Source organism: Salmo salar, chromosome 02, assembly GCF_965601325.2.
Source record: "Salmo salar chromosome 02, fSalSal1, whole genome shotgun sequence".
Taxonomy (NCBI): Eukaryota; Metazoa; Chordata; class Actinopteri; order Salmoniformes; family Salmonidae; genus Salmo; species Salmo salar.
Window position 1 is genome coordinate 8,862,501 of NC_138292.1, and position 16,136 is coordinate 8,878,636.

The 16,136-nt window shown below is 41.6% G+C and overlaps 1 protein-coding gene across 1 annotated transcript in view; it reads left to right on the forward strand.

Annotated features, from left to right (window-relative positions):
• Window positions 1-16,136, forward strand: part of LOC106596042 (kinesin-like protein KIF13A) — a 294,942-nt gene that overhangs the window by 263,399 nt on the left and 15,407 nt on the right. Inside the window, exons 30-35 of the mRNA XM_082959594.1 lie at window positions 31-155; window positions 3,344-3,520; window positions 4,015-4,107; window positions 11,045-11,197; window positions 11,506-11,583; window positions 13,273-13,323. Coding sequence (XP_082815720.1) covers window positions 31-155; window positions 3,344-3,520; window positions 4,015-4,107; window positions 11,045-11,197; window positions 11,506-11,583; window positions 13,273-13,323 — 677 coding nt within the window. The remainder of the gene's footprint in view (window positions 1-30; window positions 156-3,343; window positions 3,521-4,014; window positions 4,108-11,044; window positions 11,198-11,505; window positions 11,584-13,272; window positions 13,324-16,136) is intronic.

Sequence of the window (16,136 nt, forward strand, 5' to 3'; positions counted from 1 at the left end):
AACCTCTAACATCAGACTCTACCTCTACAGCAGACAACCTGACAGTGAATCAACAGTTAACAGGACCCAACGCTGCCGGGGTTAACTCTATCCTACCCAAAGAGCACGGCAGCCAGTTCTTCTACCTGCCAATCATCAGACACAGTGATGACGAGGTAGAGTACTCTGTGTGTGTAGGTCTGTGTATGTCTGTGTGTGGACGTGTTTAACTCTTCTTGTGGGGACCAGAAGTCCCACAAAAAAATATTGTGGGGGCCAAAAGAAAATTGACCAACTGGGGACATTTTGTTGGTCCCCACGAGGTCAAATTCTATTACTAGGGGGTTTAGGGTTAAGGTTACGTTAAGGGTTTAAAAGCTAGGGTTAGGAGCTAGGGTTATGTTTAGGGTTAGGAGCTAGGGTTAGGAGCTAGGGTTATGTTTAGGGTTAGGAGCTAGGGTTAGGAGCTAGGGTTAGGAGCTAGGGTTATGTTTAGGGTTAGGAGCTAGGGTTAGGAGCTAGGGTTATGTTTAGGGTTAGGAGCTAGGGTTAGGAGCTAGGGTTAGGTTTAGAGTTAGGAGCTAGGGTTAGGAGCTAGGGTTAGGAGCTAGGGTTATGTTTAGGGTTAGGAGCTAGGGTTAGGAGCTAGGGTTAGGTTTAGAGTTAGGAGCTAGGGTTAGGTTTAGGGTTAGGAGCTAGGGTTAGGAGCTAGGGTTAGGTTTAGAGTTAGGAGCTAGGGTTATGTTTAGAGTTAGGAGCTAGGGTTATGTTTAGGGTTAGGAGCTAGGGTTAGGAGCTAGGGTTAGGTTTAGAGTTAGGGGTTAGGGTTAGGAGCTAGGGTTATGTTTAGAGTTAGGAGCTAGGGTTAGGTTTAGGGTTAGGAGCTAGGGTTAGGAGCTAGGGTTATGTTTAGAGTTAGGAGCTAGGGTTAGGAGCTAGGGTTAGGTTTAGGGTTAGGAGCTAGGGTTAGGAGCTAGGGTTATGTTTAGAGTTAGGAGCTAGGGTTAGGTTTAGGGTTAGGAGCTAGGGTTAGGAGCTAGGGTTATGTTTAGAGTTAGGAGCTAGGGTTATGTTTAGGGTTAGGAGCTAGGGTTAGGAGCTAGGGTTAGGTTTAGAGTTAGGAGCTAGGGTTAGGTTTAGGGTTAGGAGCTAGGGTTAGGAGCTAGGGTTAGGAGCTAGGGTTAGGAGCTAGGGTTAGGTTTAGAGTTAGGAGCTAGGGTTATGTTTAGAGTTAGGAGCTAGGGTTATGTTTAGGGTTAGGAGCTAGGGTTAGGGTTAGGAGCTAGGGTTAGGTTTAGGGTTAGGAGCTAGGGTTAGGGTTAGGAGCTAGGTTTAGGGTTAGGTTTAGGGTTAGGAGCTAGGGTTAGGTTTAGGGTTAGGAGCTAGGGTTAGGTTTAGGGTTAGGAGCTAGGGTTAGGGGCTAGGGTTAGGAGCTAGGGTTAGGTTTAGAGTTAGGAGCTAGGGTTAGGTTTAGGGTTAGGAGCTAGGGTTAGGTTTAGGGTTAGGAGCTAGGGTTAGGGTTAGGAGCTAGGGTTAGGTTTAGAGTTAGGAGCTAGGGTTATGTTTAGAGTTAGGAGCTAGGGTTATGTTTAGGGTTAGGAGCTAGGGTTAGGTTTGGGGTTAGGAGCTAGGGTTAGGTTTAGGGTTAGGAGCTAGGGTTAGGTTTAGGGTTAGGAGCTAGGTTTAGCTTTAGAGTTAGGAGCTTGGGTTAGGAGCTAGGGTTAGGTTTAGGGTTAGGAGCTAGGGTTAGGAGCTAGGGTTAGGGTTAGGAGCTAGGGTTAGGTTTAGGGTTAGGAGCTAGGGTTAGGTTTAGGGTTAGGAGCTAGGGTTAGGTTTAGGGTTAGGAGCTAGGGTTAGGTTTAGGGTTAGGAGCTAGGGTTAGGTTTAGGGTTAGGAGCTAGGGTTATGTTTAGGGTTAGGAGCTAGGGTTAGGAGCTAGGTTTAGGTTTAGAGTTAGGAGCTAGGGTTAGGTTTAGGGTTAGGAGCTAGGGTTAGGTTTAGAGTTAGGAGCTAGGGTTAGGTTTAGGGTTAGGAGCTAGGGTTAGGTTTAGGGTTAGGAGCTAGGGTTAGGTTTAGGGTTAGGAGCTAGGGTTAGGTTTAGGGTTAGGAGCTAGGGTTAGGTTTAGGGTTAGGAGCTAGGGTTATGTTTAGGGTTAGGAGCTAGGGTTAGGAGCTAGGGTTAGGTTTAGAGTTAGGAGCTAGGTTTAGGGTTAGGAGCTAGGGTTAGGTTTAGGGTTAGGAGCTAGGGTTAGGTTTAGGGTTAGGAGCTAGGGTTAGGAGCTAGGTTTAGGTTTAGAGTTAGGACCTAGGGTTAGGTTTAGAGTTGGGACCTAGGGTTAGGGTTAGGAGCTAGGGTTAGGTTTAGGGTTAGGAGCTAGGGTTAGGAGCAAGGGTTAGGTTTAGGAACTAGGGTTAGGAGCTAGAGTTAGGTTTAGGAATGAGGGTTGGGACCTAGGTTTAGGGTTAGGGGTTAGGGTTAGGAACTAGGGTTAGGGTTAGGAGCTAGGGTTAGGTTTAGGGTTAGGAGCTAGGTTTAGGGTTAGGAGCTAGGGTTAGGTTTAGGAGCTAGGGTTAGGTTTAGGGTTAGGAGCTAGGGTTAGGTTTAGGGTTAGGAGCTAGGGTTAGGTTTAGGGTTAGGAGCTAGGGTTAGGTTTAGGGTTAGGAGCTAGGGTTAGGTTTAGAGTTAGGACCTAGGGTTAGGTTTAGAGTTAGGACCTAGGGTTAGGGTTAGGAGCTAGAGTTAGGAGCTAGGGTTAGGAGCTAGGGTTAGGAGCTAGGGTTAGGTTTAGGAACTAGGGTTAGGAGCTAGAGTTAGGTTTAGGAATGAGGGTTAGGACCTAGGTTTAGGGTTAGGGGTTAGGTTTAGGGTTAGGAACTAGGGTTAGGGTTAGGAGCTAGGTTTAGGGTTAAGGTTACATTAAGGTTAGGAGCTAGGATTAGGAGCTAGGGTTAGGAGCTAGGGTTAGGTTAGGGTTAGGAACTAGGGTTAGGAGCTAGGGTTAGGTTTAGGGTTAAGGTTAGGGTAAGAGTACGGGTCAGGGGTTAGGGAAAATTTGATTTTGAATTAGACTGAATTGTGTGTCCCCACAAGGTTAGCTGTACAAGAGAGAGGGTGTGTGTGTGTGCATGCGCGCGTGCACTGGCCACTTCCCGTTTTCCAGAAATCCCGGTTGGAAGATTCCCGAAATCAGGAGGAAATATGCAGGAAACCCGGAAGTCATCCAATCAGGATTTTGTGAAAACCTGAGAATAATTTTGGGAAACTTACCGGAATTTTGCAACCCTAAGAATAATAGTTGTGAGTGTTTTCCAGGGTGCAGTGTAGCATGTAAATACCTCCTGTCATCTGTCCTCCTGCCACTAGGTGTCAGCGGTGTGCTCCTGGGACTCATCCATCCACGACTCTGTGCACCTGAACCGCGTGACGTCACCCAACGAGCGTATCTACGTGATCGTTAAATCCACGGTGCAGCTCAGCCATCCTGCCTCCATGGAACTGGTGGTCCGCAAGAGGATCTCTGTTAACATCTACAACAAACAGGTCTGCACTGACTGGACTGGAGACACACACACACACACTGACACACACACACACACTGACAGACAGACAAACATCTGTCAACATCTACAACAAACAGCCCTGACCGGCCTGGTGACTATTGACACGGCTGACAGCACATAATTACATTAGATTAGAGAAACATTAAAGCCCGGTTTCCCCGACCCAGATTAAGCCTAGTCCTGGACTAACAGGCCTGCTAGGACTGGGTTTCACCTCTGTCCGGGAATCTGGCCCTGTAACTCTCTCTGTCTGGCAGCCTGTTACTCAATGTGCAGAACAGGTAGGCTTTCATGAGGAAGCCTTAAAATATAGTCTTTTTTTATTCCATGTCTGTGATGTAGTGTACTCAGTACTGATCCACCATGTTGTTTTTCTCTGCCGTAGAGCTTCACCCAGAGTCTGAAGAGAAGGATGTCCTTGAAGAACACACTGTACTCAGTACTAATCCACCATGTTGTTTTTCTCTGCCGTAGAGCTTCACCCAGAGTCTGAAGAGAAGGATGTCCTTGAAGAACACACTGTACTCCTGTGGAGTCACCTATGAGATCCTGTCTAATATACCAAAGGTAAACAGCTTCACTGTTACTGTGTGATGTCAGTGTCACTGTGTTAAATATAGTATACCAACAATAACTAGTCTAAACTATCTGCAGGGGACTAGTATCCAAATAAAGTTAGAAACTATTTTGATTTCATTTTTGGTATCCAGAGATAATGGTACAATAAAAGTATTGTATTCAATTTTTTAAGGAGTGAGGGAGTCCCCCTTCTCACATGTTTTAGGTTTATTTAATGAGACAGGTTATATTTTATATCAAATCAAAGGTTATGTGTCACATGCTTGGTAGACAACAGGTGTAGACTAACGGTGAAATGCTTTCTTACGGGTCATTTTCCACCAATGCACAGTTAAAAGATAAAATAAAAAATTGTGACAGTGAATAACAAGTAAAAATAACATGGCTATATACAGGAAGTAGAAAATAACATGGCTATCTATATACAGTAAGTAGAAAATAACATGGTTATATACAGGAAGTATAAAATAACATGGTTATATACAGGAAGTATAAAATAACATGGCTATATACAGGGAGTAGAAAATAACATGGCTATCTATATACAGGAAGTATAAAATAACATGGCTATATACAGGGAGTAGAAAATAACATGGCTATCTATATACAGGGAGTATAAAATAACATGGTTATATACAGGAAGTAGAAAATAACATGGCTATATACAGGAAGTAGAAAATAACATGGCTATCTATATACAGTAAGTAGAAAATAACATGGCTATCTATATACAGGAAGTAGAAAATAACATGGCTATCTATATACAGGGAGTAGAAAATAACATGGCTATCTATATACAGGGAGTAGAAAATAACATGGCTATCTATATACAGGAAGTAGAACATAACATGGCTATCTATATACAGTAAGTAGAAAATAACATGGCTATCTATATACAGGAAGCATAAAATAACATGGCTATCTATATACAGGAAGTAGAAAATAACATGGTTATATACAGGAAGTATAAAATAACATGGTTATATACAGGAAGTATAAAATAACATGGCTATATACAGGGAGTAGAAAATAACATGGCTATCTATATACAGGAAGTATAAAATAACATGGCTATATACAGGGAGTAGAAAATAACATGGCTATCTATATACCTGAAGTAGAAAATAACATGGCTATATACAGGGAGTAGAAAATAACATGGCTATCTATATACAGGAAGTAGAAAATAACATGGATATCTATATACAGGGAGTAGAAAATAACATGGCTATCTATATACAGGGAGTAGAAAATAACATGGCTATATACAGGGAGTAGAAAATAACATGGCTATATACAGGGAGTAGAAAATAACATGGCTATCTATATACAGGGAATAGAAAATAACATGGCTATATACAGGAAGTATAAAATAACATGGCTATATACAGGGAGTAGAAAATAACATGGCTATCGATATACAGGGAGTAGAAAATAACATGGCTATAAACAGGAAGTAGAAAATAACATGGCTATCTATATACAGGGAGTAGAAAATAACATGGCTATCTATATACAGAGAGTAGAAATAACATGGCTATATACAGGAAGTAGAAAATAACATGGCTATATACAGGAAGTAGAAAATAACATGGCTATATACAGAGAGTAGAAAATAACATGGCTATATACAGGGAGTAGAAATAACATGGCTATATACAGGAAGTAGAAAATAACATGGCTATATACAGGAAGTAGAAAATTACATGGCTATCTATATACAGGGAGTAGAAATAACATGGCTATATACAGGAAGTAGAAAATAACATGGCTATATACAGGAAGTAGAAAATAACATGGCTATATACAGAGAGTAGAAAATAACATGGCTATATACAGGGAGTAGAAATAACATGGCTATATACAGGAAGTAGAAAATAACATGGCTATATACAGGAAGTAGAAAATAACATGGCTATATACAGGAAGTAGAAAATTACATGGCTTTATACAGGTAGTAGAAAATAACATGGCTATCTATATACAGGGAGTAGAAAATAGCATGGGTATATACCTGAAGTAGAAAATAACATGCTAATCAATATACAGGGAGTAGAAAATAACATGGCTATCTATATACACGGAGTAGAAAATAACATGGCTATATACAGGAAGTATAAAATAACATGGCTATATACAGAGAGTAGAAAATAACATGGCTATATACAGGAAGTAGAAAATAACATGGCTATATACAGGAAGTAGAAAATAACATGGATATCTATATACAGGGAGTAGAAAATAACATGGCTATCTATATACAGGGAGTAGAAATAACATGGCTATATACAGAGAGTAGAAAATAACATGGCTATATACAGGGAGTAGAAAATAACATGGCTATATACAGGAAGTAGAAAATAACATGGCTATATACAGAGAGTAGAAAATAACATGGCTATCTATATACAGGGAGTAGAAATAACATGGCTATCTATATACAGGGAGTAGAAAATAACATGGCTATCTATATACAGGGAGTAGAAAATAACATGGCTATCTATATACAGGGAGTAGAAAATAACATGGCTATCTATATACAGGGAGTAGAAAATAACATGGCTATCTATATACAGGGAGTAGAAAATAACATGGCTATCTATATACAGGGAGTAGAAAATAACATGGCTATCTATATACAGGGAGTAGAAAATAACATGGCTATCTATATACAGGGAGTAGAAAATAACATGGCTATCTATATACAGGAAGTAGAAAATAACATGGCTATCTATATACACGGAGTAGAAAATAACATGGCTATCTATATACAGGGAGTAGAAAATAACATGGCTATCTATATACAGGGAGTAGAAATAACATGGCTATCTATATACACGGAGTAGAAAATAACATGGCTATATACAGGAAGTAGAAAATAACATGTCTATATACAGAGAGTAGAAAATAACATGGCTATCTATATACAGGGAGTAGAAAATAACATGGCTATCTATATACAGAGAGTAGAAAATAACATGGCTATCTATATACAGGAAGTAGAAAATAACATGGCTATCTATATACAGAGAGTAGAACATAACATGGCTATCTATATACAGGAAGTAGAAAATAACATGGCTATATACAGGAAGTAGAAAATAACATGGTTATATACAGGGAGTAGAAAATAACATGGCTATATACAGGGAGTAGAAAATAACATGGCTATATACAGGGAGTAGAAAATAACATGGCTATCTATATACAGGGAGTAGAAAATAACATGGCTATCTATATACAGGAAGTAGAAAATAACATGGTTATATACAGGAAGTAGAAAATAACATGCTATATACAGGAAGTAGAAAATAACATGGCTATATACAGGGAGTAGAAAATAACATGCTATATACAGGAAGTAGAAAATAACATGGCTATCTATATACAGGGAGTAGAAAATAACATGGCTATATACAGGAAGTAGAAAATAACATGCTATATACAGGAAGTAGAAAATAACATGGCTATATACAGGGAGTATAAAATAACATGGCTACATTGTTAACTCTCATAGACCTCTACACCACCCTAGGACACAGTTTGGTTAACTCTCATAGACCTCTACACCACCCTAGGACACAGTTTGGTTAACTCTCATAGACCTCTACACCACCCTAGGACACAGTTTGGTTAACTCTCATAGACCTCTACACCACCCTAGGACACAGTTTGGTTAACTCTCTTAGACCTCTATACCACCCTAGGACACAGTTTGGTTAACTCTCTTAGACAGCTATACCACCCTAGGACACAGTTTGGTTAACTCTCATAGACAGCTGTACCACCCTAGGACACAGTTTGGTTAACTCTCTTAGACAGCTATACCACCCTAGGACACAGTTTGGTTAACTCTATTAGACCTCTACACCACCCTAGGACACAGTTTGGTTAACTCTCTTAGACAGCCTTACCACCCTAGGACACAGTTTGGTTAACTCTCTTAGACAGCTATACCACCCTAGGACACAGTTTGGTTAACTCTCTTAGACAGCTATACCACCCTAGGACACAGTTTGGTTAACTCTCTTAGACAGCTGTACCACCCTAGGACACAGTTTGGTTAACTCTCTTAGACAGCTATACCACCCTAGGACACAGTTTGGTTAACTCTCTTAGACAGCTGTACCACCCTAGGACACAGTTTGGTTAACTCTCTTAGACAGCTGTACCACCCTAGGACACAGTTTGGTTAACTCTCTTAGACAGCTATACCACCCGAGGACACAGTTTGGTTAACTCTCTTAGACAGCTGTACCACCCTAGGACACAGTTTGGTTAACTCTCTTAGACAGCTGTACCACCCTAGGACACAGTTTGGTTAACTCTCTTAGACCTCTATACCACCCTAGGACACAGTTTGGTTAACTCTCTTAGACAGCTATACCACCCTAGGACACAGTTTGGTTAACTCTCATAGACAGCTGTACCACCCTAGGACACAGTTTGGTTAACTCTCTTAGACAGCTGTACCACCCTAGGACACAGTTTGGTTAACTCTCTTAGACCTCTATACCACCCTAGGACACAGTTTGGTTAACTCTCTTAGACAGCTATACCACCCTAGGACACAGTTTGGTTAACTCTCATAGACAGCTGTACCACCCTAGGACACAGTTTGGTTAACTCTCTTAGACAGCTATACCACCCTAGGACACAGTTTGGTTAACTCTATTTGACCTCTACACCACCCTAGGACACAGTTTGGTTAACTCTCTTAGACAGCCTTACCACCCTAGGACACAGTTTGGTTAACTCTCTTAGACAGCTATACCACCCTAGGACACAGTTTGGTTAACTCTCTTAGACAGCTATACCACCCTAGGACACAGTTTGGTTAACTCTCTTAGACAGCTGTACCACCCTAGGACACAGTTTGGTTAACTCTCTTAGACAGCTATACCACCCTAGGACACAGTTTGGTTAACTCTCTTAGACAGCTGTACCACCCTAGGACACAGTTTGGTTAACTCTCTTAGACAGCTGTACCACCCTAGGACACAGTTTGGTTAACTCTCTTAGACAGCTATACCACCCGAGGACACAGTTTGGTTAACTCTCTTAGACAGCTGTACCACCCTAGGACACAGTTTGGTTAACTCTCTTAGACAGCTGTACCACCCTAGGACACAGTTTGGTTAACTCTCATAGACAGCTGTACCACCCTAGGACACAGTTTGGTTAACTCTCATAGACCTCTACACCACCCTAGGACACAGTTTGGTTAACTCTCTTAGACAGCTGTACCACCCTAGGACACAGTTTGGTTAACTCTCATAGACAGCTGTACCACCCTGGGACACAGTTTGGTTAACTCTCATAGACCTCTACACCACCCTAGGACACAGTTTGGTTAACTCTCTTAGACAGCTATACCACCCTAGGACACAGTTTGGTTAACTCTCTTAGACAGCTGTACCACCCTAGGACACAGTTTGGTTAACTCTCTTAGACAGCTATACCACCCTAGGACACAGTTTGGTTAACTCTCTTAGACAGCTATACCACCCTAGGACACAGTTTGGTTAACTCTCTTAGACAGCTATACCACCCTAGGACACAGTTTGATTAACTCTCTTAGACAGCTGTACCACCCTAGGACACAGTTTGGTTAACTCTCATAGACCTCTACACCACCCTAGGACACAGTTTGGTTAACTCTCATAGACCTCTACACCACCCTAGGACACAGTTTGGTTAACTCTCTTAGACAGCTATACCACCCTAGAACACAGTTTGGTTAACTCTCATAGACCTCTACACCACCCTAGGACACAGTTTGGTTAACTCTCTTAGACCTCTACACCACCCTAGAACACAGTTTGGTTAACTCTCATAGACCTCTACACCACCCTAGGACACAGTTTGGTTAACTCTCTTGTAGTATAATAATATTGTGTTGTATTGTGGTATAATAATGTTGTGTTGTATTGTAGTATAATAATATTGTGTTGTATTGTAGTATAATAATATTGTGTTGTATTGTAGTATAATAATGTTGTGTTGTATTGTAGTATAATAATGTTGTGTTGTATTGTAGTATAATAATGTTGTGTTGTATTGTAGTATAATAATATTGTGTTGTATTGTAGTATAATAATGTTGTGTTGTATTGTAGTATAATAATGTTGTATTGTAGTATAATAATGTTGTGTTGTATTGTAGTATAATAATATTGTGTTGTATTGTAGTATAATAATGTTGTGTTGTATTGTAGTATAATAATGTTGTATTGTAGTATAATAATGTTGTGTTGTATTGTAGTATAATAATGTTGTGTTTTATTGTAGTATAATCATGTTGTGTTGTAATGTAATAATGTTGTGTTGTATTGTAGTATAATAATATTGTATTGTAGTATAATAATATTGTGTTGTATTGTAGTATAATAATATTGTGTTGTAATGTAATAATGTTGTGTTGTATTGTAGTATAATAATGTGTTGTATTGTAGTATAATAATGTTGTATTGTAGTATAATAATGTTGTGTTGTAATGTAATAATGTTGTGTTGTATTGTAGTATAATAATGTGTTGTATTGTAGTATAATAATGTTGTGTTGTATTGTAGTATAATAATGTTGTGTTGTATTGTAGTATAATAATGTTGTGTTGTATTGTAGTATAATAATATTGTGTTGTATTGTAGTATAATAATATTGTATTGTAGTATAATAATGTTGTATTGTAGTATAATAATGTTGTGTTGTATTGTAGTATAATAATGTTGTGTTGTATTGTAGTATAATAATGTTGTGTTGTATTGTAGTATAATAATGTTGTATTGTAGTATAATAATATTGTATTGTAGTATAATAATGTTGTATTGTAGTATAATAATGTTGTGTTGTATTGTAGTATAATAATGTTGTGTTGTATTGTAGTATAATCATGTTGTGTTGTAATGTAATAATGTTGTGTCCAGGCGTCTGAGGAGCCTGAGGAGAGAGAGACTCTGGCCCTCATAGCAGCGAGGGGAGACGGTGAGGAGAGTCAGGGTGGACAGACCTACATAGAGCAATACACCAGAGGACTTCTGGAGGTGGAGAATATACTGAGCCTGGAGAGACTCAGACAGGTACCTCTCACACACACACTTCACACACATTTCACACACACACACAATGCACACACTTCACACATACACACCTCACACACACTTCACACACACACGCTTCACACACACACACACTACACTTCACACACACTTCACGCTGTTGAATGGTACTGGCTCTTGCTGTTACATATGGTAAATGATGTTCTTTTCGTCCATGAGTTTAGATGTGTGAATCCTGTGTGGTTTGTGTAAAGGAGGTATCTAAATGGATCACTGCCAACCACATTTCTCTCTGGGGACAATAAAGTTTGTTTGATTGATGTCATCAGGCGGTGACGGTGAAGGAAGCTCTGTCTGTTAAAGGGAGAAACATCAGAAGGAGCTTCAGCACCCCCAATGTACAGCATGTAAGATCCACACACACACACACACACACACACACACACACACACACACACACACACACACACACACACACACACACACACACACACACACACACACACACACACACACACACACACACACACACACCAGCACCCCCAACGTACAGCATGTAAGATACACACACACACACACACACACACACACACACACACACACACACACACACACACACACACACACACACACACACACACACACACACACACACACACACACACACACACACACACACACACACCAGCACCCCCAACGTACAGCATGTAAGATCACACACACACACACACACACACACACACACACACACACACACACACACACACACACACACACACACACACACACACACACACACACACCAGCACCCCCAACGTACAGCATGTAAGATCACACACACACACACACACACACACACACACACACACACACACACACACACACACACACACACACACACACCAGCACCCCCAACGTACAGCATGTAAGATACACACACACACACACACACACACACACACACACACACACACACACACACACACACACACACACACACACACACCAGCACCCCCAACGTACAGCATGTAAGATACACACACACACACACACACACACACACACACACACACACACACACACACCAGCACCCCCAACGTACAGCATGTAAGATCCACACACACACACACACACACACACACACACACACACACACACACACACACACACACCAGCACCCCCAACGTACAGCATGTAAGACACACACACACACACACACACACACACACACACACACACACACACACACACACACCAGCACCCCCAACGTACAGCATGTAAGACACACACACACACACACACACACACACACACACACACACACACACACACACACACACACACACACACACACACACACACACACACACCAGCACCCCCAATGTACAGCATGTAAGACACACACACACACACACACACACACACACACACACACACACACACACCAGCACCCCCAACGTACAGCATGTAAGACACACACACACACACACCAGCACCCCCAACGTACAGCACGTAAGACACACACACACACACCAGCACCCCCAACGTACAGCACGTAAGACACACACACACACACCAGCACCCCCAACGTACAGCATGTAAGACACACACACACACACACACCAGCACCCCCAACGTACAGCATGTAAGACACACACACACACACCAGCACCCCCAACGTACAGCACGTAAGACACACACACACACACACACACACACCAGCACCCCCAACGTACAGCACGTAAGACACACACACACACACAACACACCACACACACCACACACACACACACCAGCACCCCCAGCGTACAGCACGTAAGACACACACACACACACACACACACCAGCACCCCCAACGTACAGCACGTAAGACACACACACACACCAGCACCCCCAACGTACAGCACGTAAGACACACACACACCAGCACCCCCAACGTACAGCATGTAAGACACACACACACACACCAGCACCCCCAACGTACAGCACGTAAGACACACACACACACACACACCAGCACCCCCAGTGTACAGCACGTAAGACAGAAATGTGTGTGTGTCAGTGAGAGTTAGTGATCACTTGCTGTTGTCTTCCAGACTTCCTGCAGCAAAACAGACCTGATTGGCTGGGAGGATGTAGACTGGAAGGTACAGTACAGTAGGATGGTTCATTATTATAAACAGATCTGATTGGCTGGGAGGATGTAGACTGGAAGGGACAGTACAGTAGGATGGTTCATTATTATAAACAGATCTGATTGGCTGGGAGGATGTAGACTGGAAGGTACAGTACAGTAGGATGGTTCATTATTATAAACAGACCTGATTGGCTGGGAGGATGTAGACTGGAAGGGACAGTACAGTAGGATGGTTCATTATTATAAACAGACCTGATTGGCTGGGAGGATGTAGACTGGAAGGGTACAGTAGGATGGTTCATTATTATAAACAGATCTGATTGGCTGGGAGGATGTAGACTGGAAGGTACAGTACAGTAGGATGGTTCATTATTATAAACAGATCTGATTGGCTGGGAGGATGTAGACTGGAAGGTACAGTACAGTAGGATGGTTCATTATTATAAACAGATCTGATTGGCTGGGAGGATGTAGACTGGAAGGGACAGTACAGGATGGTTCATTATTATAAACAGATCTGATTGGCTGGGAGGATGTAGACTGGAAGGTACAGTACAGTAGGATGGTTCATTATTATAAACAGACCTGATTGGCTGGGAGGATGTAGACTGGAAGGTACAGTACAGTAGGATGGTTCATTATTATAAACAGACCTGATTGGCTGGGAGGATGTAGACTGGAAGGTACAGTACAGTAGGATGGTTCATTATTATAAACAGATCTGATTGGCTGGGAGGATGTAGACTGGAAGGTACAGTACAGTAGGATGGTTCATTATTATAAACAGATCTGATTGGCTGGGAGGATGTAGACTGGAAGGTACAGTACAGTAGGATGGTTCATTATTATAAACAGACCTGATTGGCTGGGAGGATGTAGACTGGAAGGTACAGTACAGTAGGATGGTTCATTATTATAAACAGATCTGATTGGCTGGGAGGATGTAGACTGGAAGGTACAGTACAGTAGGATGGTTCATTATTATAAACAGATCTGATTGGCTGGGAGGATGTAGACTGGAAGGTACAGTACAGTAGGATGGTTCATTATTATAAACAGATCTGATTGGCTGGGAGGATGTAGACTGGAAGGTACAGTACAGTAGGATGGTTCATTATTATAAACAGATCTGATTGGCTGGGAGGATGTAGACTGGAAGGTACAGTACAGTAGGATGGTTCATCTGATTGGCTGGGAGGATGTAGACTGGAAGGTACAGTACAGTAGGATGGTTCATTATTATAAACAGATCTGATTGGCTGGGAGGATGTAGACTGGAAGGGACAGTACAGTAGGATGGTTCATTATTATAAACAGATCTGATTGGCTGGGAGGATGTAGACTGGAAGGTACAGTACAGTAGGATGGTTCATTATTATAAACAGACCTGATTGGCTGGGAGGATGTAGACTGGAAGGTACAGTACAGTAGGATGGTTCATTATTATAAACAGACCTGATTGGCTGGGAGGATGTAGACTGGAAGGTACAGTACAGTAGGATGGTTCATTATTATAAACAGATCTGATTGGCTGGGAGGATGTAGACTGGAAGGTACAGTACAGTAGGATGGTTCATTATTATAAACAGATCTGATTGGCTGGGAGGATGTAGACTGGAAGGTACAGTACAGTAGGATGGTTCATTATTATAAACAGATCTGATTGGCTGGGAGGATGTAGACTGGAAGGTACAGTACAGTAGGATGGTTCATTATTATAAACAGATCTGATTGGCTGGGAGGATGTAGACTGGAAGGTACAGTACAGTAGGATGGTTCATTATTATAAACAGATCTGATTGGCTGGGAGGATGTAGACTGGAAGGTACAGTACAGTAGGATGGTTCATTATTATAAACAGACCTGATTGGCTGGGAGGATGTAGACTGGAAGGTACAGTACAGTAGGATGGTTCATTATTATAAACAGATCTGATTGGCTGGGAGGATGTAGACTGGAAGGTACAGTAGGATGTAGACTGGAAGGTACAGTACAGTAGGATGGTTCATTATTATAAACAGACCTGATTGGCTGGGAGGATGTAGACTGGAAGGTACAGTACAGTAGGATGGTTCATTATTATAAACAGATCTGATTGGCTGGGAGGATGTAGACTGGAAGGTACAGTAGGATGGTTCATTATTATAAACAGATCTGATTGGCTGGGAGGATGTAGACTGGAAGGTACAGTACAGTAGGATGGTTCATTATTATAAACAGATCTGATTGGCTGGGAGGATGTAGACTGGAAGGTACAGTACAGTAGGATGGTTCATTATTATAAACAGATCTGATTGGCTGGGAGGATGTAGACTGGAAGGTACAGTACAGTAGGATGGTTCATTATTATAAACAGATCTGATTGGCTGGGAGGATGTAGACTGGAAGGTACAGTACAGTAGGATGGTTCATCTGATTGGCTGGGAGGATGTAGACTGGAAGGTACAGTACAGTAGGATGGTTCATTATTATAAACAGACTGATTGGCTGGGAGGATGTAGACTGGAAGGTACAGTACAGTAGGATGGTTCATCTGATTGGCTGGGAGGATGTAGACTGGAAGGTACAGTACAGTAGGATGGTTCATTATTATAAACAGACCTGATTGGCTGGGAGGATGTAGACTGGAAGGGACAGTACAGTAGGATGGTTCATTATTATAAACAGACCTGATTGGCTGGGAGGATGTAGACTGGAAGGTACAGTACAGTAGGATGGTTCATTATTATAAACAGATCTGATTGGCTGGGAGGATGTAGACTGGAAGGTACAGTACAGTAGGATGGTTCATTATTATAAACAGACCTGATTGGCTGGGAGGAT